Raw genomic sequence first — 24,167 nt, 5'->3', positions numbered from 1 at the left:
AGGCGCAGCGGTTGGAGACCACGGCTGAATTATGCATCTAGTTAGTGCTGACTGTAGATTCTCGAGCTGTGAGCCTGGCTACGCCTACGGCTTTTACAAAGACAGAGAAGACCATACAAACACAAAACAAGTCAGACTACAGAAGCTATCCCCTTTCTGAAGAAAGCTCCAGTGTTGGATTCCTTACAAAGTCACGTTATTGTGTGATAATCCCCTTTTAGATTTGTTTTGAGAAGCTTGCACACGCACTCTTCTTGTTGTCCAGGTTGCAACTTCGCATTGCAGGTTCAGAACTGTTGAAGAGACCTGTCTTTCGATACACATCATGCCAAACCTTTGTTTCTTATCACTCTACCTGCTCAACTGTGGGTATATTCCGACAAGTGCGCTGAAGGGGAACACATTTGCCAGCCAGCAACAAGAATTGAGCTTGCAATCTTACTTAGGTTCCTAGACTTTGGTGAGCCGTACTACCGGTCTGAGATCCACTTTGCGGAACCAAGTGTGCATCACTCTCTGCTGGCCCCTTCAGGCATTGTCAGTATGCTGAAGCTAGGATTTCAACAGGTGGTCTCCACAACATAGCCCTACTGCAACCTAATGTAAAATTATTTTTTTGTTTTAATTTTACTATGTTTTTCTCGCAGATTTTATGATATCCAACTATTGATTAAGGCCCTGCTTCATTGTAGCAACTACCAGGAGACTTGGAACAGTCGATGTCAAGGTATGTGTCTTCTTAACCACGACCAATGCCATTCTGATTTATGTCACAGTTTGCTCAAAACTGGTGGAACTCAATCTAATCTCACAGCGCACCGTCAGCTGACATTCCTGAAGGAAACCACATTCAATTACTAAAACAGACTAAGACAGTTTATGATTATGTTGTGTTCTGGCCAAATGGCAACTAGCCATGTGCTGACCAAAGTGCTCGGCCATGTCCAGAATCTGTCTTGCCTAGTATCTAGTGAAACTGCATATTGTGTAAGCCTTGACATGGCTGTTATGACAAATGTGTTAAAACAATAACCACACTAATGTCAGTGATTACTGCAGATGTTTTTTTATGTTCTTTACAGAATGGGTTAATTTGGGTATAGGGACTCAAAATTTAGGAATCTGTATAGACATCCTGGCTAAGAAAGACATTTTGTCCCAAAAATTCCTTTCCTGTTAGTAAGAGAAGCCAGCTGGTGGTGTTGCACACAGAAGTAAAGCACTGAAATTACAGACAGGGACTTTTTGCAATCAGCTATAAGAGTGCAGCTGAAAAATGAAGTAATTGACGGCACTTTTAATAAGCTTCAAATCTTTCAGACACATCTGTAAATAAATGTCTTTAAGTTCTGTCTCCCTATCACCAACATTAAGAACATATTTAATAAAACATTTCACATCTAACTAGGTTGTCTAGTTCAGGCATGACATAACTGTGTGCGTGTGTGTGAGAGAGTGTGAGAGAGTGTGTGAGAGTGTGTGAGTGTGTGTGTGAGAGAGTGTGAGTGTGTGTGTGTGTGTGTGTGTGTGTGTGTGTGTGTTTTGTTCTACATTGCTGTTCTTAGGAATTCTGAAACCTGAAACCTTTGAGTCTGACATTTTATTTGAAGCCTAAACTGGCATACCTGAATCAAATAGTCAAAAGCTTCATTATAACTTAACTACATGAAACAGAAAACAAACAAAAGGTTAAAATTAAAATTATGAAAAGTCTGGAGAGGCCCAGCTAAATGTGTGGGAAAGACTCATATACCAACATATTGATTCCAAATGTAAAAAATACCAAACAATGTCTACATACATCTGGAAATCTGTGGCAATTTAAAAATAAGCAATCACACATTAAAATATTGTGTAACCTCAACATTCAATATTGATGTTTACAAAAAAGTCTAGCTTCACATTCCTACTCATGCTTCAACTGTACTACAAGCCTGGGTCATTTTTGTCTGTCTTCTGATAACTCCAGCGTAGACACTGACCTCTTCATTTATACAATGTTAAACCAGTCCATGGCTGAGTCAGTGTTGGTCGTACACAATATGTGTTAACAATGAAAGGCATCTTGTCATTAATGAACGTCATAAGCAATGGAAATGGAAAAAACAACATTTGATTTAATAAATATTTGATCAGCCATATTTTTTCTCGTCCTTTGCACAACTGTCATTTAATTCAGGCAAACTGGAGTTAGCTGTGACTTAACCTATCCAAAGTTTGGGTTGACCAGTTTCCTTGCTAACTCCTCCTTAGGAAAATGGCAGACATGCACTAACTTTCTTGGTGAGAGACAACTCCCTCTCCTGACCTTCCTGTGGATGCCAGGCTTCACGAAGCAATCAGAATCTCTACACAAACAGTTTAAATACAGATGGCAGTTGCATACAATGGCCATTAACTACCATTCCTTGCATCTGGCAAAGAAAAAGAGGCTGTGCTTTAAGTTTGAGTTGAATTCTGTGACAGTGTCCATTAAAATGAGAATTCGAACAACATTTTATCTCAAACTGGTTGAAACATTTTCTTCTAAAATGTGCAAAATACCTAATACAAGAATGCATGCCAACATACCATAGGCGTGTTGTCCATATTTGGGTGGACAGGTATTAACTTGAGTACATCTTGTACCCTAAACTTTCCATTAACGTCATACATACGGCCTCAATCATTCTAATCTCGTGGACTGGCATTTTTTCTTTCCACACGTTAATGCTAGCCGCAGAAATGTCTCCCTCATACACTAGGCTGTAGAGTTTGGAGGATGTGGCAAACATGAGCTGGTTGAGAGCAGCTGGGGCCACGGGAACCCCGAGAAATGTGTGTATCTTCCTTGCTGTGTCCTCTGGGAGCTGAATGATGTCCTCAAATCTCACACAGAGGTAATTGTCAATAGGGTTCACCTGCAATGCTGCTGTTGTGTGAGCCAGCCACAAATGAGCCAGTAGCAGCACAGGCTCCGTCTCTGGATCAGAGAGGACGCTGTGCAACTTCAAGAACTCCGGCGCGATCCCGGTAGCACACTTGCTCCTCCCGCCGTCTTTGGCTTGCTCGAAGATTGCGGCAATGTGCTTTTGCACGTTCTTGCGAGAGTAGAGGCTTGGCTCGCTGTTGTAGAGCATCAGGTAAATCCATGCGCGAGGATCTCTCACCACATGCACAGCCCGGAGTGAGCGACCTACTACCTCTTGAACAAACAGGAGCTTCAGGGTCCAGCTCCCACTACCCAGGTTGAGAACAGGGCGGGCGTTTGGGTTACTCTTCACATGCTGCCTTAGCTCCTGAACATACTTCACGTCTCTGCTGAAGCTCCTCTGTTTCGCAGATCCTGACCTAGATGGCTTCCTTATCTTGCCAGGAAGCACATCCTCAGTCTTATTCCAAGTACCCTTGGTCATCCCATGGTCGTCCATCTGTTGTCCCGTGTCACGCAACCGAATGTTCTGCAGGTGGAGTTTGGGGTTCTTCACCACAGAATGGAACCAGCCCTGAATGGCCTTGTAGTGACCTCTTTTGGCATCCAGCCTGGACCACACACAGGCGTCCACCAGGGGGTCAAAGTTGAACTCAGTCTCTGGGACGACAAGGTGTTTTGTGGGGACTTGGAAGTAGAGAAAGTCTGTGTTGTTGTAGAAGAGGACCTTAAGAATTTCTGCTCCAGACCCTGGCAGTGATGTAATGACGACCGTTGGGAGAGGGTGTAGAGTATTGCTGGACACTGATTGGACACCAACAAGCCAATAACAGCTTTTGGAGACCAACATGAACTCAACGACCCATAGAACGAGAACAAACATTAGTATATAGCACATGAGCCTTCTGAAGCAGAAATAAAACCTGTGCTGTACGATCAAAAACCCAATGGCCAGACACATTGTCAACACCACTAATATATTGACCGTCAATACAAAGCCATGAAGTGGATCCACAGAGTTTGGTTTAGTCATGACTTGAACCCCCAGACCAAACTCAATTATTTGATGTGTGCTTTGCATCTTTGCAAATCCCCCAAAGCCCAAGTATGTATATCTAGCAGCAATGTCATTATATTTCGTTGCTATGGACACAATTAATTCTGTGTCATTGACAATGACGGAGAGTCGCACTCCATTTGCACTGTTGTCAATGAATCTACAGTCTGATATTCTGACATTGGGGCCGTGCATCAGATAGGCCACTCTGGTTACTGGGCCCTCCATTGGAAAGGTAACATTGACAAACTGTGTCCATCGTTTCTTAAACTCTGCGGCCTGCTCTGCCCCCTGTATTTTTGCCACTGGACTTGTCCCCTGATTGTCAAACCAAAACATTTGGTAGTGGGCGTCCCAAACGTTCATTACTACCCCACTGTATTTGTCCATAGCCCTGTGAGGGACATATTTTAAATTACTGTCTAAGTTGTGGAAGAAAGCACTCAGCATATTCAATGGAGAGTCCTTACTCTTTTCCACATGGTCAAACACTAGCAGAGTCTGAGAGTTAAGCAAGACAAGGGCACGGTATACGCTCTTCAGCCCCATCGCCGAGGAGTGTGCCGATGCTGCTTCTCCACTCACGAACATCGAGTCTCCGTGAGATGCTGCAGCAATGATCTCACCAGCCGTGTCGCCCACCTCCGGCTCCTCCCATCGCATCCACTTGTTGCACTCACCAAGCTGGCCCTCCCAGGGCTGATTGCATTGGCTTGTAGGAGACGGGGCGAACATCAACACGTTGTTGAGGTAGCTGTACTTTGGGCCGTAAAGCGCCTCGGAAACCAATACCTGTCCGTTAGGTGCAAAGGTGAAGGAGTTTTGATCTGGGTGCTCGTGGCCCGGATTGAAATTGCTCCATCCCTCAAGCCAGGAGTAAGGCTTGGTGTGGACAATATCGTACACTGCTCTGCCCGCCAACTTCCCCGACTTGAAGGAGACAAACGTGTTGCCTTGGCCGTGCGGCAAACCTCCCCCGTAAGTGATCACGCCCCAGTTGGAGAACATGTGCAGCCCAGCTTCGCCAAACCCTTGGGGCGGTTGACTGGGGAGCTCACAGTCGTACCACAGGAACTCGGTGTGTAAAGTGGCCCAGCGCTGCGCTGTCGATTGTCCCATAGGGCCATCTTTGGGACGGTGCTTCCGGATCTGTTCGGCCAGCCAGTTCCCGGTCCCGTCCCGGAGGACAAACGCATCAAGGAACACCAGCTGACTCTCAGGCCCGTAGAACCAGTTGTAGTTGGAGTCCGCAATGCCCACGGTCCTCTGGAAGCCCGGCAACAGGGTGGAATAATAGAACCAGAAGTGCGCTTGCAACCAGTTGTTCTGGGAATGGTCGATGTCAAAGTGGCGACGTGCCAGGAACACATACTGTGTGACGGACTTTGCGGTGTAGCTTCCGTAGGCCACCCCCTCGTCCAGTGAGCCGTCCACCACGTGACTGAGGAGGAACATGGTCTTCTCCATGAAGTTCACCGCCGCCTGCTTCCACACCATCGTCTCCGGGTAGCCGTGCGCTCCCACCACCAGGGCGCCGGTCAGGATGGCTAAGATGTTGGTGGTCTGATGATTATGCAAGAACTGCTTCCCCCATGCCCTGTGTTTCGAGAGCTCGTACAGATCTTCTGTGACGGTGCGGATTTTCTCCAGGTAGCGCACGTGTCGCTGTGTGTCCAGGAGAGGGTAAATGAAGTCGTAGGCCGTGGTGAATCCGGTGAGGGAGTGAGCCATGGGAACCTCGTCGTTGGGAGCGCTGGTCACTGTCCAGTTAGGGTAAAGGGCCATCTGATCCATGTATCTCAACAGAAATTGACGGGAAGCTGTATCCTCTGGGCTGAGGAGGCAGTACAGGGCAAGTGGTGGGAGGTTGTTGCCATAAATTTCATTCCATTTGCTGATAAAATCCTTATGAGTGACAGGGGGAAGATATTTAGGCTTGTTAACCAGCATAGTGTGCACAGCTGTTCTGATCACTTTAAAAATGTGTCTGTGCGTCGTGGCCGATCTCTGTTGCAATAACCGTACCTCCACCAGATTAAAAAAAAGATTTGGGTGAAGGTTTGCTGGCCAGCTTTTCAGATGATCTGTTGCATTTCCATTTCCTTTTAAAGTATTTTTCCCCACGTCTTCATATATAATATTGTTGTCTGAGATGTCAGTAAGTCTTAAGAAAGCAACTCTGACAATCATAAGTAAAAATAAAACCATTGATCGTCCTGCACACTTTTGAGCCATGATCCAGGAACCAGATGTTTTTGTTTTCATTTTGTAACCCTTCTCTAACTATTCTCCTGTCACAAACGCTGCCTGCCTTAAGTATTATTCCTCCCTGCTATCTGTTGGTTATCCTTTTGCTGTTCACGGTGGGGTTAAATTCCATTCCCTTGCTTCTTCACTGCTCTGTCACTGGAAACAGTTATTCTTCGTTTCTTGTGAATACTCCCACAGTAATATGTAGCCTGTCATGTAACAGACGAAAAGGGACATCAAGCTGAAAAGGGGAGAACGTCCGCTTAACTATTAATCTCATGGTTACGTAACACAGTGTAAGACAGCAAGTAGGTTTAGGTTATCAAAACAATTCTGTTACCTTCATCTCCAAATTTACGTCATGGACAAGGTACTAACGGATGTTATCCATTGTAAGAGACATGTCATCCAAATACGTCCATGATTGCAGTCCACCTCGACCGGGATACATCCAACAATGATTAGTTCTATTATTCTCTATTGAAACACATTGTTAACACAGCTCCAAAAGTATATTATGAAACAGGCAGCAGCTGTGGAAACAGATGTACAGTCAAGTCAAGTATTTCTTGGAAATGATTCCTTCCAAGTATTTGGTGGGGAGAAGAGGATGTTTTTAAAGAATGTTATGCCCCACTTTCACTGTGTTGAAATCTGAATGTGATTATGCTATGTGATTGTTATTACATTGTACTTTTTGAAAAGGTTAATTATCAAAACACAGTATAACTCATGTTAGTATTCGTCCTTAGGTTGATAAGTAAAAACACGAATCTAATATTACTTATAGATAAGATCGCTTACACTGAGCCAACAATTTTGCAGTCTTCATCCGTTATCTTACTCATGAGATCGAAATGCTGATGTTATGCCTAACATGTTGTTATCAAACAACGCTATCAAACCGTGAGACTTAATATTCAAGTCTCCAACAGAAACAGAAATAGAAATCTGGCATCTGTAGACTTTAAATGCTATCATATAGAGGGATTTACAGTGGTAGAGTAGATATTCATACTGTTTGGTTTTTTTTACTGGTCCTTTGTTGACATTCCTGACTATTTTGGGTCCTGCCAGCTGAGAGTTACTGGAAATTGTTTTGGAAACCTCACCATCCAATCTTTCTGATCCAATATATAAATCCACAGATTACCATGAGACTGTGAAATAATTTTATTTAATTACATTTTCAGTGCCATAGGATAATAATATTCCCTTAAAACTAACAAAAACCAAAAGTTCTGCTTGTAATTTAATAATTTTAATGACACGTGTGTTAAATAGACTTATTTAGGAAAAGTTGAGAGAGTGTGACATGCCTTTAAAACTGACTAGGATATTTACATTTTAACTTAGGTTTGAATCAAAATGATTGTACATTTTTATTTTATGTATTTTTGGCTTCTCTATGGTAAGGATAAATCGCTGATATTATGTATTGTAAATGTGAAACATTGTATGGGCATCATAAATAATCCAAACCAGCAATGTTGTTCACTGTTTATTGAAACATCACTTAGTGTAGGTCAGATTAGAACATTCTGTGGTGGAGTTTCCTGTGCAGTCATTGGATCACGGGTCATTATGAACTGTTCACCAAAACAATGCCATTGAATGAAAGAAGCTGAATCAGAAAAATGGAGGGATGAATGCATGTTGGAATTTTGACTGAAACAAAGTAACCTACATTTACAAACGACCCCAAAATGCAATATCTTGAAAGTCAAACTGAAGTATAGAAAGCCAGTGGGTCCACATCTATGGACACATTCATCGGGCGTTTCACAGTCCTTCAGTGACAATGATAAAATGCGACACAGTTGAACATAGTAGTAACAATTGTATATGTGGTTCCCCATGGTCTCCCCAACCAAGGCACCTCACTCCTGTGCCAAAGTGTTTGCTAGTTTTTTGCAATGGCATCGGAAATACCGCGCGGGTTAGCGACAATATTACCAAATGTCAAATGTAATCACTTCGAGACTTACATATCAATAGATACAAAGTGCTTCAAATATAGCGACACTGTGGATTTGAGCGTTAGAAACGTGCGCATCAAGTCACACAACGTGAAGATTGTTGACTGATTTCTATGAATTGTTCCAGGTGACGCCCACGTCAATGTTAATCGTTTAGAAATGCCGTTTCTACCTAACCTCATGACTTCTGTTAAAACTGGGTGAGACCTGACCTTGGGAAGTTTGAACATCCAATTGAGTGTGATAGCACCATCATCTGGCCAATCGGTGAAATGTTGGCAAGAGCCATCATTAACCCACATTTTGTTACATTTGGCAAAAATGTTTATTGTCTCAGTTATAATGGTGTTAAATTATTATAATATAATACTATCTTGTTGGGCTTAGCTGTTGTTCATTAAATTATGAATATTTGTTTTTATGTTTTGTCCCCTGACCATCCACTGACAAACATGCTTGTGGCTGAATCAATATGTTATAAACCCTACTAAAAATAATCCGTTAAAATATTGTATCAATATACATTAAACATTTTAAATAAAATGTAATACAAAGAAAACAAAAAATAACAAAGGATATTTCCCTGCTTCGGATAGCTGGGGAATCAAGTATTTCAGAGAAGTTGTTGTTGAACATGCCAAAAGAGAAAAAAGCGTTGAAAGTATAGTATAGAGTGTGTTTTATTTTTATTTTCAAGCACAACATACCAATACAACACTGGTTGAAGCAATAACAAGTAAAACCACCCAACCTATCAGAAGACAATTTTAGTTATTACCATATTGCCAAAACCCATTTAGTTGTCTTAGATCTACTCAAGGACCTACTGTTATTAACGAGACTAGGGGGTTATTTTATTTAACATTTCATTTTCAAAGAAGTTCAGTAAAAGCCATAACCTATTTTATGAAGGAAAACCTGGCCGAGAGGGCAGCTCAGTAAAAAAAATATTTCAGGGTCAGAAATGGCAGACGTCCTGTTTCAGATTCAATCAGCCTTCTTCTCCGACGGATTCTTTCTTGTTTCCGTGTTCTTGTCTCTCCCGGGACTTTGGAGTGCCTCTGCCTCCTCCCTCTCCTCCCTCATCCTCGATCTTACCATTTCACAGGACTTGTAAAGGACGAAACAAAAGGTGCTCCCGACAAAGCCAAATACGAAGAAGAGGAGGGCGCCGAGGAGGGGCGCCTCGGTTAGTATGGTCTGAAGAAGAGTGGTGGGAGGAGGTCAGGAATGGTGGAGAGAGAAAACATTTGGGTCAGGAGAGGGGGAGAAAAAGACAAACAGGAGTGAGAGAGAGATGATGGTTGGGTTGTTGAAGAGTGAGCGAACTGAACACTGAGAACTGTATACCCACGGTTTAGAGCTTTCTGGTCGGGCAAAGATGTACTTTAAAATACAAACAAGAAAAGTATACATTCTAGGTTCAAGTAAAAGCCTTTTTTTTGGTTTGTTGGTGTTTTCTCACCGTAACAGTCGTTCTGGTGTTGAACACCATCCTTTTTATGCGTTGAAGGTAACCATTCCCTCCTTGGAGCTGATTTAAAGAAATGAATAAGAAATTAAATTATGAAAGTTGAAACTTCCTCAATGACAGCGTTCCTCAAGGACAAAACTACTAATCTACATGGTCCGACTTAAATTTTGTATGCTGACCCTGATCCGGCCCTTTGACACAGCGTCGAGGAACTTCACCAGCTGTTCCATTGTCTCCACTTTGTTGGGTGGCAGGAAATATCCGTCGTTAGACATGTTGAGCGCTATGATGGCGGGCATGGCCAGTTCACTGTCAACATACACATTAGGCTCTTGTCAACACGCTCAGAAGACACTGAGCCACTGAGCGAGATCATTTGAAAGATGTATTTTCTAAACATTTTCAGCGTCCTTGCCTCAGTGGGTACTAGGCAGGTAAGGTCCTGGACAAACATCATTGCCTGGCTCAGTTACAAACTTAACAGTCCTGTATATATTTATGTTAAATGCAGATTCTTTTGGGTAAAGAAAAAAAGGCTGTTTTCTAAGATTAAAAGAATTGGAGAACAGTTAGAAGACCACTCACTCCATTATAATCCCATTGATGTACAGGTTTCCATCCATGTGACCAAACTGGAATTCCCTGAGAAAACATTGCGTTTGTTACAGATAAAATGTTTTGCAAAACCAAAATGTGAAACTCAGGTAGTACTACACATTTCTGGTCTGTTTTGGGTCAACCCACCTGCTGTAGAAGTCCTTGTATTCAGTGGCTGCTCTCTGCATCAAGGTCTTATACCTGGTTAAGAGATAATATTAGCATGTTAAGGACAGACATTTAGGGGCAATATTTATCACAGGAACAGTGGTGGGTTTGTAAGTTTGAACTTGGGCACGCGCACCTTGACCTGTAGCGAGATGTGTGTGTTTGAGGTTCATGTTACAGTACAAGAGGGATTCTCATACCGTATACTGTCCTTGGTAGGTTTTTTCTCATCCAATACAGCCATAACCACCACTTTGCCTAAGGTGAAGAACACCAATTAAACACCAAAGCCGTTCTGGACAGGGTTTAGAAAACACCGCAATACACACAGGCTGTCATTTCCCCTAGACTTATTAAAGCCACACTGAGAGAGCTGAAAGCCAATCACTGGTTGAATGTCACTGGTTAAACGTCAATCACTGGTTGAATGTCACTGGTTAAACGTCAATCACTGGTTGAATGTCACTGGTTAAACGCCAATCACTGGTTGAATGTCACTGGTTAAACGTCAATCACTGGTTGAATGTCACTGGTTAAACGTCAATCACTGGTTGAATGTCACTGGTTAAACGTCAATCACTGGTTGAATGTCACTGGTTAAACGTCAATCACTGGTTGAATGTCACTGGTTAGACGTCAATCGCTGGTTGGATGTCACTGGTTAGACGTCAATCACTGGTTGGATGTCACTGGTTAAACGTCAATCACTGGTTGAATGTCACTGGTTAGACGTCAATAACTGGTTGAATGTCACTGGATAAACGTCAATCACTGGTTGGATGTCACTGGTTAAACGTCAATCACTGGTTGAATGTCACTGGTTAAACGCCAATCACTGGTTGAATGTCACTGGTTAGACGTCAATCACTGGTTGAATGTCATTGGTTAAACGCCAATCACTGGTTGAATGTCACTGGTTAAATGTCAATCACTGGTTGAATGTCATTGGTTAAACGCCAATCACTGGTTGAATGTCACTGGTTAAAGGTCAATCACTGGTTGAATGTCACTGGTTAAACGCCAATCACTGGTTGAATGTCACTGGTTAGACGTCAATCACTGGTTGAATGTCATTGGTTAAACGCCAATCACTGGTTGAATGTCACTGGTTAAACGTCAATCGCTGGTTGAATGTCACTGGATAAACGTCAATCACTGGTTGAATGTCACTGGTTAAACGCCAATCACTGGTTGAATGTCACTGAATAAACGTCAATCACTGGTTGAATGTCACTGGTTAAACATCAATCATGGATTGAATGTCACTGGATAAACGCCAATCACTAGTTTGTACACTCACACTGAATATTGAACATTGTCACCTTGTGCTCATAAGACCACTTCTAACACCTGGAAAGTAATTTCCTGGCACAGCCTCTAAGTTTGGTGTGTGTGTGTGTGAGATTGTCATACCTGTATCTCCCATTGCATACAAGGTGTAACTGTCAAATGTGAGGTAACTGAGAAAACGTTCTCTATTGATCCAAGAAACAAGTTCCCCATCCTGTTGTTCTAAGAGAGAGTATAAATAATATATACAAGATAGTTACTTGTCAGGGAATGTTAACCATAGAGGAGAGATGCAAAACCACACAAAAATGCAGGTAAAAACATTCCTGATAGATTATAAACCACCTAGGTACTGTGCATGAAGTAATGTTTTCTGGAGTATTCTAGGATTTAAAGGAAGGGATTACGGGTGTGAAAGCTCCTTTCAAGCGTCATTGCATCAAGCCAATGCTTTTACACATGTGAGAGGGAGTGAATACGTGGAATCTACTAGGTAAAAGGAAAAGAAGAAAACAAATGTGAGACTGTATACCTTGGACGTTACATCCCTTTTTACTGCCCTAATTTTGCTGGTAACTGGTTTAAAATCACAATAAAGCATCTCAGGAGTTTGTATTATACTGCCGATATACCACAGCTAACCTCGGTGTCACGAGTTGTGTTCCAGAACAACTGTTAGTCGTGGTTCAGTATACTGGTCATGCACAATAAACCCTTGGGCCTTATTGCTCAATTATGCGTACTACTGTATAATTCCTCTTCAATACCCTCAGGATACATTTCGCTGATGTACCTCTGTGAAATGCAAAACACGTTAATTGAAGTATTGAAGTATTTTTCCCACTTGGGATTACAATGCAACCCCGGTCTCTTACCATTGTAAAGGAAGTAGGTGCCCTCCTTGAATACCACCACAGCTGGGTATTCCTCAAGAGTAACTGCCTGAGGAGAGAAACCTCACTCACTTAGGGGAATACATGACTGAAGCTCAATGTCCAAGCCCCTGGAGGCAGAGGTTCAATCCCACCTCACTTTTGAGCTGTATCCTTCTAATTAATCTCCCCGTCTTCTCCTGTGCCTGTCAAGCAACATTTTAAAACATTCTAAAATACTATATACAATACCTGTAAACTTACCTTGGGTAAAATGTGCCTGGTTGCAGAGAAGAAATAAGTGTGCACAATAAGTTCCTTGGCTGCAGAAAAGTACTTCTCCTAGGGGGACAGAAGAGAAAGGAAGGACACCTCAAACCCAGTCGACAACAAAGATGTGAGAGTGTGTTTGATCTTGTTTTTACTACATATACAGTTGTGTTCATACGTTTGCATACCCTGGCAGAAATTGTGAAATTCTGGCATTGATTTTGGAAACATGACTGATCATGAAATGACTGATTTATTTAAGGTTAGTGATCATGTGAAGCCATTTATTATCACATTTATTTAGCTCCTTTTTATATCATAATGATAACATTACCAAAATGGCCCTGAGCCAAAGTTTACATACCCTTGAATGTTTGGCCTTGTTACAGACACACAAGGTGACACACACAGGTTAAAATGGCAATTAAAGGTGAATTTCCCACACCTGTGGCTTTTTAAATTGCAATTAGTGTCTGTGTATAAATAGTCAATGAGTTTGTTAGCTCTCACGTGGATGCACTGAGCAGGCTAGATACTGAGCCAGGGGGAGTAGAAAAGAACTGTCAAAAGACTTGCCTAACAAGGTAATGGAACTTTATAAAGATGGAAAAGGATATAAAAACATGTCCAAAGCCTTGCAAATGCCAGCCAGTACTGTTAAATCACTTATTAAGAAGTTACAATTTTGGGGATCTCTTGATACCAAGCCAAGGTCAGGTAGACCAAGAAAGATTTCAACTGCCAGAAGAATTGTTTGGGATGCAAAGAAAAATCCACATGTAACCTCAGGAGAAATACAGTCTGCTCTGGAAAAAGACGGTGTGGTTGTTTCAAGGAGCACAATAGGACGATACTTGAACAAAAATGAGCTGCATGGTTGAGTTGCCAAAAAGAAGCCTTTACTGCACCAATCCCACAAAAAGCCCGGTTACAATATGCCCGACAACACCTTGACACGCCTCACAGCTTCTGGCACACTGTCATTTGGAATGACAAGACCAGAATAGAACTTTATGGTCACAACCATAAGCGCTATGTTTGGAGAGGGGTCAACAAGGCCTATAGTGAACATAATACCATCCCCACTGTGAAGCATGATGGGGTGTGTGAGCTCTAAAGTTCCAGCATACGTGGTAGATTACTGGGGTTATGTTTAGGGTAGAGGTAAAGGACAACGGATTAGGTTTAGGGTTTAGACAATGGTGTGTGTGTGTGTGTGTGCGCGCATGTGTCTGTGTGTGTGTGTTAGGCGCATGTGTGTGTGTGTGTGTGTGTGTTAGGCGCAGGTGTGTGTGTGTGTGTGTTAGGGGCAGGTGTGTGTGTGTGTGTGTGTGTGTTAGGCGCAGGTGTACCCATACCTTCAAGTCGGACGTCCCACCAACATAGACGAAGAGAACGTCGTGTCTACTCATGACGTTCTGAAACAGTTGCTGGCTCGGCAGTGCCCTCACCACAGGCCTAAGACAAAGGAAGGACAGGAAGAGTGACAGTGAGAGAGAGAGAGAGAGAGAGAGACACTGTCGGAAAGCGCGACAGACAAGTGGTTCGAGGGGAGAGGGTGTGTCGTCAAGTGAGTGTTTGATGAGTTCTCGTGCTGTCGGTTTAAAAGTGCAAAGATGAAACGTCTCACTGTAACATCACTTGTCAGAAGTAAAATTAACACGCATGAAGAATTTCCATAGGGTGCAGTCAGACTTTCACACCAGAGAGAGAGAGAGTTCATTAACATGCAGCAGATAAGTTCACTGAAATGATGTACACAACATAATCACCTATACAATAGAAAAATGCTGAAGCTGTCAGCCCCGTTAAAACTACGCTCACAACAAATGTTAAACAAGATAATGTAGATAATAGGATAGCTGTACTGGGACTACACACTTGGAATTGGTCACAGCAGGAAGCAAGACAATAGAAATGTGTAGCTAATATGAGAACCTGGTTCATAATGACCCAATACATGGTCCGGCAGTCCAAACCATGTTTCCTCTGTACTGCTGCAGTGCGTTAGAATGAGACATACTGTCTCCTCTAACTCTACAGCCTTACATGCCTGAAACGTGTATTTGAAAAGAATAGCCCATTGTTTGTTTACTGTATAAGCCTGTACATATTTACTATTTTACATTTCAAGAATAAAGGTTATGGTATAGGAACATGAAGCGGCTGAGCGGTCAGAGTGACCCACGTCACGGAGACGGACGGGCACATGCCAATTGGGAGGGGCATTCATGAAAATATAGCGCTTTTCAAGGACCCTAAGGCGCTTTACAAAATGGACATGGTGCAGAAACAAAAAAAAATTTAAGATGAAATGAGAAAACAAAGGAGATTGAGAGAGTGGGATTGGGCACGGCTAGGGGTAGGCGATTTTGAGAAGATGTATCTTGAAACGTTGCTGGAAGATGGGGATAGTCTCAGAGTCACGGGTGGTTTTGGGGAGAGAGTTCCAGGGTCTAGGAGCAACACTTGAGAATGCCCCGTCACCAAAGCCTTTGAGCTTGGACTTGAGGATTATGAGGTGGCCCGCAGGACCGGAACAGAGTGAGTTGAGCCTTACCTGTGAATGTGCCTGCTTTTGTCAGACGAGGAGCATAAACTGCCAGTCTCCATCTTACCCTGAAACTCTGTCTGCAAAGTCCATGATGGCCTCCTTGGTTCTGGGTCCTCTATAGTTGTATTTCAGGTCATCCTTCCACCTATCCAACAGAGAATGACACGGACAACTTGGCTGTGTGCTCCGTAGAGCGTTTGCATGTAGCAGCGATGTTTTGGCAAACATACTGAAGAAGTGAATAACTCACAACTTTATAGCGGGATAGTCAGTCACTCGAAACTCTTTTGCCAAACCTGAAAGACAAATATAAAATGTTAAATCAAGAAAGGATTCTGCTGTCGTTTTCGGCACTGATGAATGACTGAATGCAATTATAATGTTCTGCATAATTATTCCTCATCATGAAATAATATTTCTGTTGGTTTTTGATGAACAAATGATTGCAAAATGTAATCTTTAAGTGTAATTTATTAAATTAGATTACCTTTATCTGTCAATAGTATTGAAGTGAAGGTTATATATCCCTGTGTTCAAATATGCATGAAAAGGACAACTTCTCAGGTGTACTTACTTTTTCACATGACTGTAAATTATCTTGATATAGTTCATGTACAGGGAATTGACTGACAGGTTAAGGCAAAGATGGGGAACTGAGAGATCTTTCTTTAAGGTGTAATACTGCTACTAAGGTGAAACAGCTTAACAGCAAGGGAGAGACCAAGAGAGAGTGAGCGAGAGAGAGAGCAAGACAATGCCTAAATAGCTAACCTACACCACTCGCTCATATAGGAACAGATGCTGGAAGATTTGAAATGGTCTAAAGAGATTGACAGCACTGAAAATGATTACTAAACTGTTAGCCCTTCTGCCCAGCATGGCAGACCATATGTTGCTTTAAACAGACGTATGTACACACACACACACACACACACACATACACACAGTAGGAATGTCTACACAGCTCTTAAATCTTCCCTAAGCCTATTAGGGCAAACCAACTGTCCTAATCTTGGCCCTGTGGGCTCGACGTTAACTGGGCGATCCGTGTCTCGGTTGCCTTGTCGCACATTAGGAAAACTTCTCATCTAATGTCAGGCCAATAGGCAACACGATGTAGGATAAAGGTAGTTGAACCTTTCTATAGGAATACCTGATTATAGTACTATTACAAGATTATATAATCACAGAGATGTGTGTACACTCTCTGTATACTGTACCCCACACAGAGACAGACCAGTAGAGGTCAGTGCTGTCTGAGGACGGAGTACAGTCAAACCCTAAACCGTTTGGCTCTAGTAACTGTAGTAACCCGTTTGGCTCTAGTAACTCTAGTAACCCGTTTGGCTCTAATAACTCTAGTAACCCGTTTGGCTCTAGTAACTCTAGTAACCCGTTTGGCTCTAGTAACTCTAGTAACCCGTTTGGTTCTAATAACTCTAGTAACCCGTTTGGTTCTAGTAACTCTAGTAACCCGTTTGGTTCTAGTAACTCTAGTAACCCGTTTGGCTCTAGTAACTCTAGTAACTTGTTTGGCTCTAGTAACTCTAGTAACCCGTTTGGCTCTAGTTATTTAACAGTTTTTAACCAGTTATTTGAATCACTCCACACTCTATCGAAGATCTGAACGATAGAATGAGGACTGGTTGAACAAACAGCACATTAACCATGATGCTCTACTGAACCATTTGTTCTTTTTTGTGGCCTACAAAATACTGTTATCTTAATTAACATTCCCAATTAACATTCTAGTACCTCAGTATTGTCTTGTCCTCTGACCAACTACAGGTCAGGAGCGGAATTCACAGAAAAGATATGTATTATATAACAACAGAATCTGTACTGTGAAGAAAGTATTGCAATAAATGCTAATGACTCATCCTCTTCTATCTTAATATAATTCCACATAGCAGTCATTTCTGATATAATTCCACCTTCCAGTAATTTCTGTTCGCTGGTATTCACGTTACATTGAAATCATATGGATTTTAAGTGTTTTTGTTCCGTTTTCTAACGTTATGTGCCTAACTCATCACCAGACTCACTCCTGTGGACATCGGCATCCACCTTTCCCACGCTGATTGGAGACCCCATGCTTTTCAACTCGGCCCCGATTTCGTACCACACTGGGTCCAGCTGCTGGCAGAAAGTACACCAGGGAGCGTAGAACTGACACAAGACAAATGTCGCACTGTCACCGTCATGTAAAATGCATATTTTCTTCTGCTCTCAGAAATATGACACTGGAAACAAAAACACCTAGGCTACATACTGTAAACATGCACGCACACACACACAGTATGTATAGCCTATACACACACACACACACACACACACGATTAAACAATTTACTGTTGCTATAAAACCAATATATATTTTACTATAAATCATAATTGCACTGGCTAGGCTGATGTTGCTTTAGGCAACTTTTCCTTTTTCTGGATTCATGCCAAACATGTACCTGTTACCATGACAGCGATAGAAGTGTTGCTACAGTCCTAAGCGGTATGGTACCTGTGTGTGCGTGCATGCGTGGGTGCGACCACACTAGAGTGAGGAACATGTATTTCAATGCCCCTTTTTTTGTTCTCCTGATGAAGCCCAAATTACACATGAATAATTTCTTTTGTATAAATTGCTGCACCAACGGCCAGAACAAATTCCTTGTTTGTATTGAAACTTACTTGGCAATAAAACCCTTTTTAAAATTCAGATTCTCCTTAATGCATTGTCTTTATGGGTCTTTATATACTGTATGTAGGGCTATATATATTTACGTCACATTCGTACTTACTTCTATAAGCCATATCTCATCAGCACGTCTTGTGTTTTTAAACCTGCAAATTAGAAAGAGAAATAACAAGCATAGGTAAATCTATTCCATGGACATTTATACGGAGCTTTTCACAATGCTTTACAGGCGGCGAACTGCATGTTACCTTTATATTCATCGACTACGGACCGAAGATGGTAGTCGGCTACCGGTGACAGGTGGTGTGGCTGACAAGTCTAATTTGATATTCCGTTACATGGTCGATATTTGTGTATGTTATAGCTTATACCGGTCAAATTTGATAAATTATCTAAGCGATTCATGTAGCTAAACCTTTCGAATTTATATTTAAAAAAATAACTTACCTGTCATCGAGCTCTTCAACATAGGCTGACGCAGTGGCTATATTCAATAAAACTGTAAAAGAAACTATAGCGATACAGAGAAAATATTACTAAAAGGTTACCACTGACACAAACCAAAATAGACAAATTAGCAGTCATTCTCTGCTCGTTAAGTACATTCAACTATTAACCGAAGCATCATACTACATTTAGTATCCCACAAGACAGACTAATCAACAAGGCTATTACTTAATTATTAATAAGTTCTTAATTACACGATTTACTCTCATACCTGTGGATACGAGGAATAACTTTTTATTCGCTGTCATTTTCCCTAAATGGTTTATCTAATAAACAATGTGCAATTTACGCTTGTGATCTCGCTAATCTGAATCCTCGTTTCTCCGTCTCTGCGCTGCTGCGGTGAGCAACAGGGCCACAAGTCCCGGGACTGTCTATCAAAATAAAATCCCATTTAAAAACGAAGGTGATTGGATGCAACATCAAACTCGGAAGTAGAGGTGTAAAAAAATAAAATGAAGTAAAAGTACTCGGCTGTGTTCACCGATTTGGGAAGTTCCAAATGTAGAGCTAAGTAGTTAAGTTAATTCAAATGGTAAAGTGTGTTCATAACTAACCTGCGAGCTTAACAGATCGTTTTCTTTATCAATGAAGGTCATGACCTCCCTTTACTTGGTCATTTAGGTACTACTTTGATACATCCCTACACTGGTGAACACATCTTAGAACTTTTTTTCTTTCTTCTTTCTGCACCTTTTGAAGTATCTTATAAAATACCTACATCGTTATATTTTGTGAATGACATTTCACAACTGATGTAGTTTACAGTAAATGTTATCATTGGTAGTTGAGTCTACTTAGTGAACTTTTAGAGTGGTAACTTTTTATCTGATGTACAGTCAGCTAAAGAAAGACAGCTGTTGCAAATGTTACCATCCTGCTGCCTTTATGGCTACATTGAAAATGCAAGACCGGCAGTACATTTAAAATGAAGCCTAGCAATTTTATTTGAAATGGCATTTAGCAAACTATTATTGAAATAAACAAATTAGAAGATTGAAAAGTAAATCCAAAACACGAACATTCAAATTGAATGAAATTATATATAAATGTATTAAAGGTAACGGGTTAATGTTTTCACAACATGGTGGCTACTTATAATTTTTCTGGATTTTTTTTTTTTGGAAAAATCTGGCAGTGACAAAATATGCAAGTTAAATAAATAAGAGCAATACAAATTCTGTGTTTCTTATATCAGAGATACATTGCACTACAGAACATCTCAGTAAACCTCTGTAAAATAATTAATAGTTGTATCATTTATAATAATTGTACCTTTACATAATCAGGAAGAATCAGGATGAATAAGATAACATGGGGGAAGATGGGAATTAATGTGTTATAAGTATACATTTTAACACACTTAAGTGTACTTATTACTATTTAAGCTCAGTTGCTAAGGAGCAGGAGTTCAGTGACATCAGACTGAAGGCCTGCATCAAGCACATGTCCTTCAAACATATTCAAGGAGCCCGATGTGCTGCCGTAGCCCGCTCTGAGGTTGTCTGACAACACTTCTTTTTTCTGCCCAGAAAACACGCCACCTGACTGTTCATTGGGCATGCCGGTATCCTTGCTGATCTCCACGGAGAAGTGTTGGCCTAAATGCACTGAGTTGACGCCGGAGCCGTCGGTCTCGCTCTCTGTCCAGTACGAATCAGTGTCAGAGACGGACGAGAGGCACGTCTGCCCCCAGCGTTCGTTCGCTCGAGCCCCGACACTCAAGCCCGCTCCCGACACCACACCCGTGCCTTGGGAACACTGGCCGATACAAGTGGGCCGGCGAGAGTCGAAGGGCGTCCCGCTGTCGGAGCTGAAGGACGAATGCAGGTCCTTGTCGGCTACACGAAGCAGGCAGCGCAGCACAGGCACGTAGCGTGCTATGGCAGCCCGGTACTTAGGGTGAGTTACGGCATAGATTATTGGATTGTGGATGGCCGAGGCCTTAGCGATGACAGCGGGCACCGAGTTCACGTAAGGTGTAATCAGGTGGGCGTAGCCGGCCGTGGCCACCAATGCCACAACCGCGTAGGGCGACCAGGACACAACAAACAGCAGGATGACCACCAGTGCTGCCTTTGCCATGCGCCACTCACCGCGCAGCCTCTCGTACGTCCTGTGCTCCTCGCCGCAGTCCAGCCGGCACACGTCGTGTCCAGCCCGGCGGACCGCGCGAAAGATGGCCAGGTAGCAGCCGCCGATCACCCCCAGCGGAATGAAGAAGACGAAGGTGAAGAGGAGCAGGGTGTAGGCGCGCACAGATGGCGTGAAGGTGGTGTAATCCCAGCTGCACGACGTCTGAAGTCCCTCCGGCACGTAGGCACTCCAGCCGAAGAACGGGGGAAGACTCCAGCCCAGGCTCCAGAGCCAGCAGGCCGTCAACATGACCGCGGCGCGCTGCCGGTTCCTGCCACCCAGGGAGGCCAGTGGCCGCGTGATGGCCACGCAGCGGTCAACCGCGATGGCTGTCAGCGTCATCATGGAGCACATGCCGAAGAGGGCACCGCAGAAGGCGTAGAGCTCGCAGGCGCGTTCCCCGAACACCCAGCGGCGGTGCACGGAGGCGGCAAAGAAGACGGGCGACTGGGTCAGCGACATCAGGAAGTCGGCCACGGCCAGGTTGACCACAAACATGTTGGCCGACGTGCGGAGGGCGCGGCTGCGGCAGAAGGTGTAGATGACCAAAGCATTGCCCAGCAAGCCCGTGATGCCCACGATGAGGACGGCCGAGCCAATGATGTAGTGGGCATGGTCGGGCACATCAACAAAGGGGGGGGTGGGGTGCCAAGTGTCCGGATGGATTGGCAGCTCGGCCGGCCCATGGACGGACCCACGATGAACTCTGTAGTTCCTGGAGGCCGAGAGGTGGTCCTTAAAAACCGCTGTGCAGTTGAGCTCTTCCGGTGGGCAAACGACTGTGCTCGTCGATTGGTGATTTGCCATCTCCTGATTATTTTTTTTGTAGAACTAACAACTACCAATGTTGCTGTTATTCAAAACAGGTAGACAAAGTGAACAGTAGAAAAACAGAGATGTCCTCTGCGGTCAACCAGTTTAGAGCGGGTTCAGGCCAGTTTATCTCAACGACTTCACTTCAGACTAATCTACAAAGGGGAGATAACTGTTAGTTATAACCAGTCCTGTGGCTCACTTCCCAGCCAACGAGGGAGCATTGTGGTTCCCTTCTTGCCCACCGACTACCTACATACTGCCAAAACCATCAGTTCCATATATATTGATAGATTCATTTCTAGGCTATTGAACAGACCCCTGACTGCTCCATTATCATGCTCTGGTTAACATTGATTGTCTATATTGAGTTGTCTCAGTATTATGTTGGTGGTTGCAACTCATTCATGGTAGAAAAAACCCTGCATAGTTCACGTAAAAAAAATAATACATAATGGAAAAAAAATACATTGACTGAAGAATAAATGGGAAGGAAAATCGTAATTTGGTAAACTGGGTGAACTTTCCCTTTAAGATATTTTCAACTCAATCTCAAGCTGCACACATGAACCAATGGGAAGATAGTAATTACCGTAGTGAAGAGCCCAGTACAAAGCTGGATGCATTCACAATGCTTTATAGTCGTTACGAAACACTGCTTTGGTGAATGGCAAATTTGTTCCGTGAATCTAAAAATGGTCCCGGTTACTCTCCCTACAAGTCCGGCATGCGGCAACCAGTGTCGCACATTTGTGGGTTAATGTTAGCTTGCTCCAATTTGTTACATGGGGCTCAGGGAACTAACCAACCTGGATGATTGGCTTGCAGTCACACCAGCAGGCGATACCATAGACCTCTGATCCTGTCTCCCACGTTCATTCTCTGGGGTTCAGAGCTGCATGACTCCATCTCAGCAGGTTCTTGCGGGTTCTTGAATGTTGATTTGGACTCAAAAGATGTATCCCTGCCCAGAAAGGATTAGCCCAGATTTAACTGAGAAGTCTGGTATGTTATCGCGACTGCCTTCACCTGCGATGGCATTAATGAGGGCTGTTATTCCTCTAGGGCTGTTGTGAATGCGATCATTTCAGCGCTGGATGTTGGCGAAATGTCTGATTATGTTGCCAGCTTCATCAGAGGCTATACGTTTCCCTGTCATGGAGGGGCCAGCAATTACAATTAATTGCCAGCGTCATTTCACAAGCAAGTCATGTTATATCAAATGTATTGCCTCGTTCACTTATACTAAACATGTGTGGCTGACTTCTGGAAATAATATTAACTAGCGGCTACCACCAAGGTTGGCATTTAGTGGGTCAAACTGTCCACCCTCTCATCCACTCTGCCACCTCTCCGGTGACACATTTGGTTTCTGGTTCTGCCTCCATATGGGTCCTAATGCAGAAACCTCGATGTGCTTATTATCTACTGAGTATGGCTCTAAGAGTGGACGTTTCCATGCACGGGATTGTAATAATGGTAACATTTCACCTATAGGTCAATAAAATCGTCAAATGTTGTTTAGAACAAGAAGCTGTTGGTCTCTCTTTCTGGGGTCAAAGGAAGTGGAAAATTACTTAGAATAACGTTTTTTCCCATTAAACTTCCACGAATGGATCATTTGAGTGCTTGTCGCGCGTCTAATCAATATGGCATCAAGCGGAAATGTGGAACAGGGTGTTTATTTTCCGACAGCTGAAGATAAACAGGTCTATTAGCTCCACATCCTCCAGCATTCATTGACCTGAACTCTTAACGTTACAACATGTATTTTCAGTGGATTGCCACGTTAAGCCAAAACGACAAGGTACAACAAGAAAAGCAGGTGTTTGATTTGAAAAAAATAAATCATAAATGAGGGAGGGACGGCAACACTTAGAAACACATCAACAGAGTACACGTCTACGGAACACCATTCCACTGTTCATCCCACAGAGCACCTACAATGACAGGCCTGTTGTCTTTTGAAGTGAATGTTTTTTTTGAGGTGATCATACTGCATTGATTATTCAGTGACTGTACATTGTTAACTTTTCTATATCCATGTTGGGCAGCTTTATAAGCAGCAACAAGGAAACGTCTTCTAAACCAATGGTTGGCAACCTTTTTCTGTTGTTGGGCCATCATTTTGATGAGCCCAATGTAGCCCTCACTGTAGCCCTTTCCTTTGTCTATCAGGCCATATCAAAATGTTGACTTCACCAGTACTTTCCATCTCATACAATGTCTTTTTTTTTGGAAGGGGGGGGCTACTTTCACAGTTGAGGGGAACTCATCAAAACGTAAAACATTTTTTTAAGTTAGAAGAAATTAGTAGTTGATTGAGACTTGGGTAATCAGTTCAAAGCCTCTGAGACTCCTAGTTTTCCGGATCGACAGAATAATCCCAGAATAATCCGGATTGACAGCCTAGCAGGTTTGAGCTCCGGGGAAAGCAGTGGAGTAGGGTGCCCTCCGCAGTTTGGTATTTGTACCATGAAGAGCAGGTGTTAGGCAAAATCATGTTGTTGGAAGTGAAACATCTTAAATGGTGAACAACAATGTCTGGAGTGGATTGAACCAGTGTGGATGCACTAAGATCTCCTCTAAGTGGATTGA

General features: G+C 42.9%; 3 protein-coding genes across 4 annotated transcripts; all 3 read right to left on the bottom strand.

The window, feature by feature from the left end:
• Nucleotides 1-1,542: 1,542 nt before the first annotated feature.
• On the bottom strand, nt 1,543-6,775 carry LOC105025080 (dermatan-sulfate epimerase-like protein). 2 transcript variants are annotated; one of them, XM_020044157.2, is made up of 2 exons: nt 6,559-6,775; nt 1,543-6,459 (listed from the first exon to the last, which is right to left on the bottom strand). In XM_020044157.2, the coding sequence occupies exon 2, from the start codon at nt 6,231-6,233 to the stop codon at nt 2,607-2,609; it is 3,627 nt and encodes a 1,208-aa protein (XP_019899716.2). In that variant the 5' UTR covers nt 6,234-6,459; nt 6,559-6,775; the 3' UTR covers nt 1,543-2,606. The 2 variants fall into 2 exon arrangements, with proteins under 2 accessions (XP_019899716.2, XP_019899717.2); XM_020044158.2 differs by having other exon boundaries at nt 1,543-6,427.
• Nucleotides 6,776-8,859: 2,084 nt separating this feature from the next.
• On the bottom strand, nt 8,860-18,992 carry LOC105025072 (protein disulfide-isomerase TMX3). Its single transcript, XM_010895504.3, has 16 exons — nt 18,832-18,992; nt 18,561-18,624; nt 18,217-18,259; nt 17,468-17,591; nt 15,673-15,718; nt 15,487-15,567; nt 14,227-14,326; nt 12,863-12,940; nt 12,602-12,668; nt 11,850-11,948; nt 10,637-10,694; nt 10,416-10,469; nt 10,257-10,313; nt 9,851-9,980; nt 9,663-9,731; nt 8,860-9,397 (listed from the first exon to the last, which is right to left on the bottom strand). Exons 1-16 carry the CDS (start codon nt 18,866-18,868, stop codon nt 9,185-9,187), a joined length of 1,320 nt encoding a protein of 439 aa, XP_010893806.1. The 5' UTR covers nt 18,869-18,992; the 3' UTR covers nt 8,860-9,184.
• Nucleotides 18,993-19,563: 571 nt separating this feature from the next.
• On the bottom strand, nt 19,564-22,390 carry opn4.1 (opsin 4.1). Its single transcript, XM_010895490.2, has one exon. The coding sequence runs from the start codon at nt 21,561-21,563 to the stop codon at nt 20,010-20,012; it is 1,554 nt and encodes a 517-aa protein (XP_010893792.2). The 5' UTR covers nt 21,564-22,390; the 3' UTR covers nt 19,564-20,009.
• Nucleotides 22,391-24,167: the final 1,777 nt, after the last annotated feature.

Source organism: Esox lucius, chromosome 3, assembly GCF_011004845.1.
Source record: "Esox lucius isolate fEsoLuc1 chromosome 3, fEsoLuc1.pri, whole genome shotgun sequence".
Lineage (NCBI taxonomy): Eukaryota > Metazoa > Chordata > Actinopteri > Esociformes > Esocidae > Esox > Esox lucius.
The sequence above is the reverse complement of the archived record's forward strand: the minus strand, read 5'-3'. Positions and strand labels throughout refer to the sequence as shown.

Bases quoted from the DNA above. Each gene is read 5' to 3' on its own strand.
- LOC105025080 (XM_020044157.2), bottom strand. From the start codon at position 6,233: ATGAAAACAAAAACATCTGGTTCCTGGATCATGGCTCAAAAGTGTGCA.
- opn4.1 (XM_010895490.2), bottom strand. From the start codon at position 21,563: ATGGCAAATCACCAATCGACGAGCACAGTCGTTTGCCCACCGGAAGAG.
- LOC105025072 (XM_010895504.3), bottom strand. From the start codon at position 18,868: ATGACAGCGAATAAAAAGTTATTCCTCGTATCCACAG. The intron at 15,568-15,672 runs GTGAGTTATTCA...TCTGTTGGATAG, and splicing joins GACTATCCCGCTATAAAGTT to GTGGAAGGATGACCTGAAAT. The intron at 10,695-11,849 runs GTATGACAATCT...TCTTCACCTTAG, and splicing joins GTATGCAATGGGAGATACAG to GCAAAGTGGTGGTTATGGCT.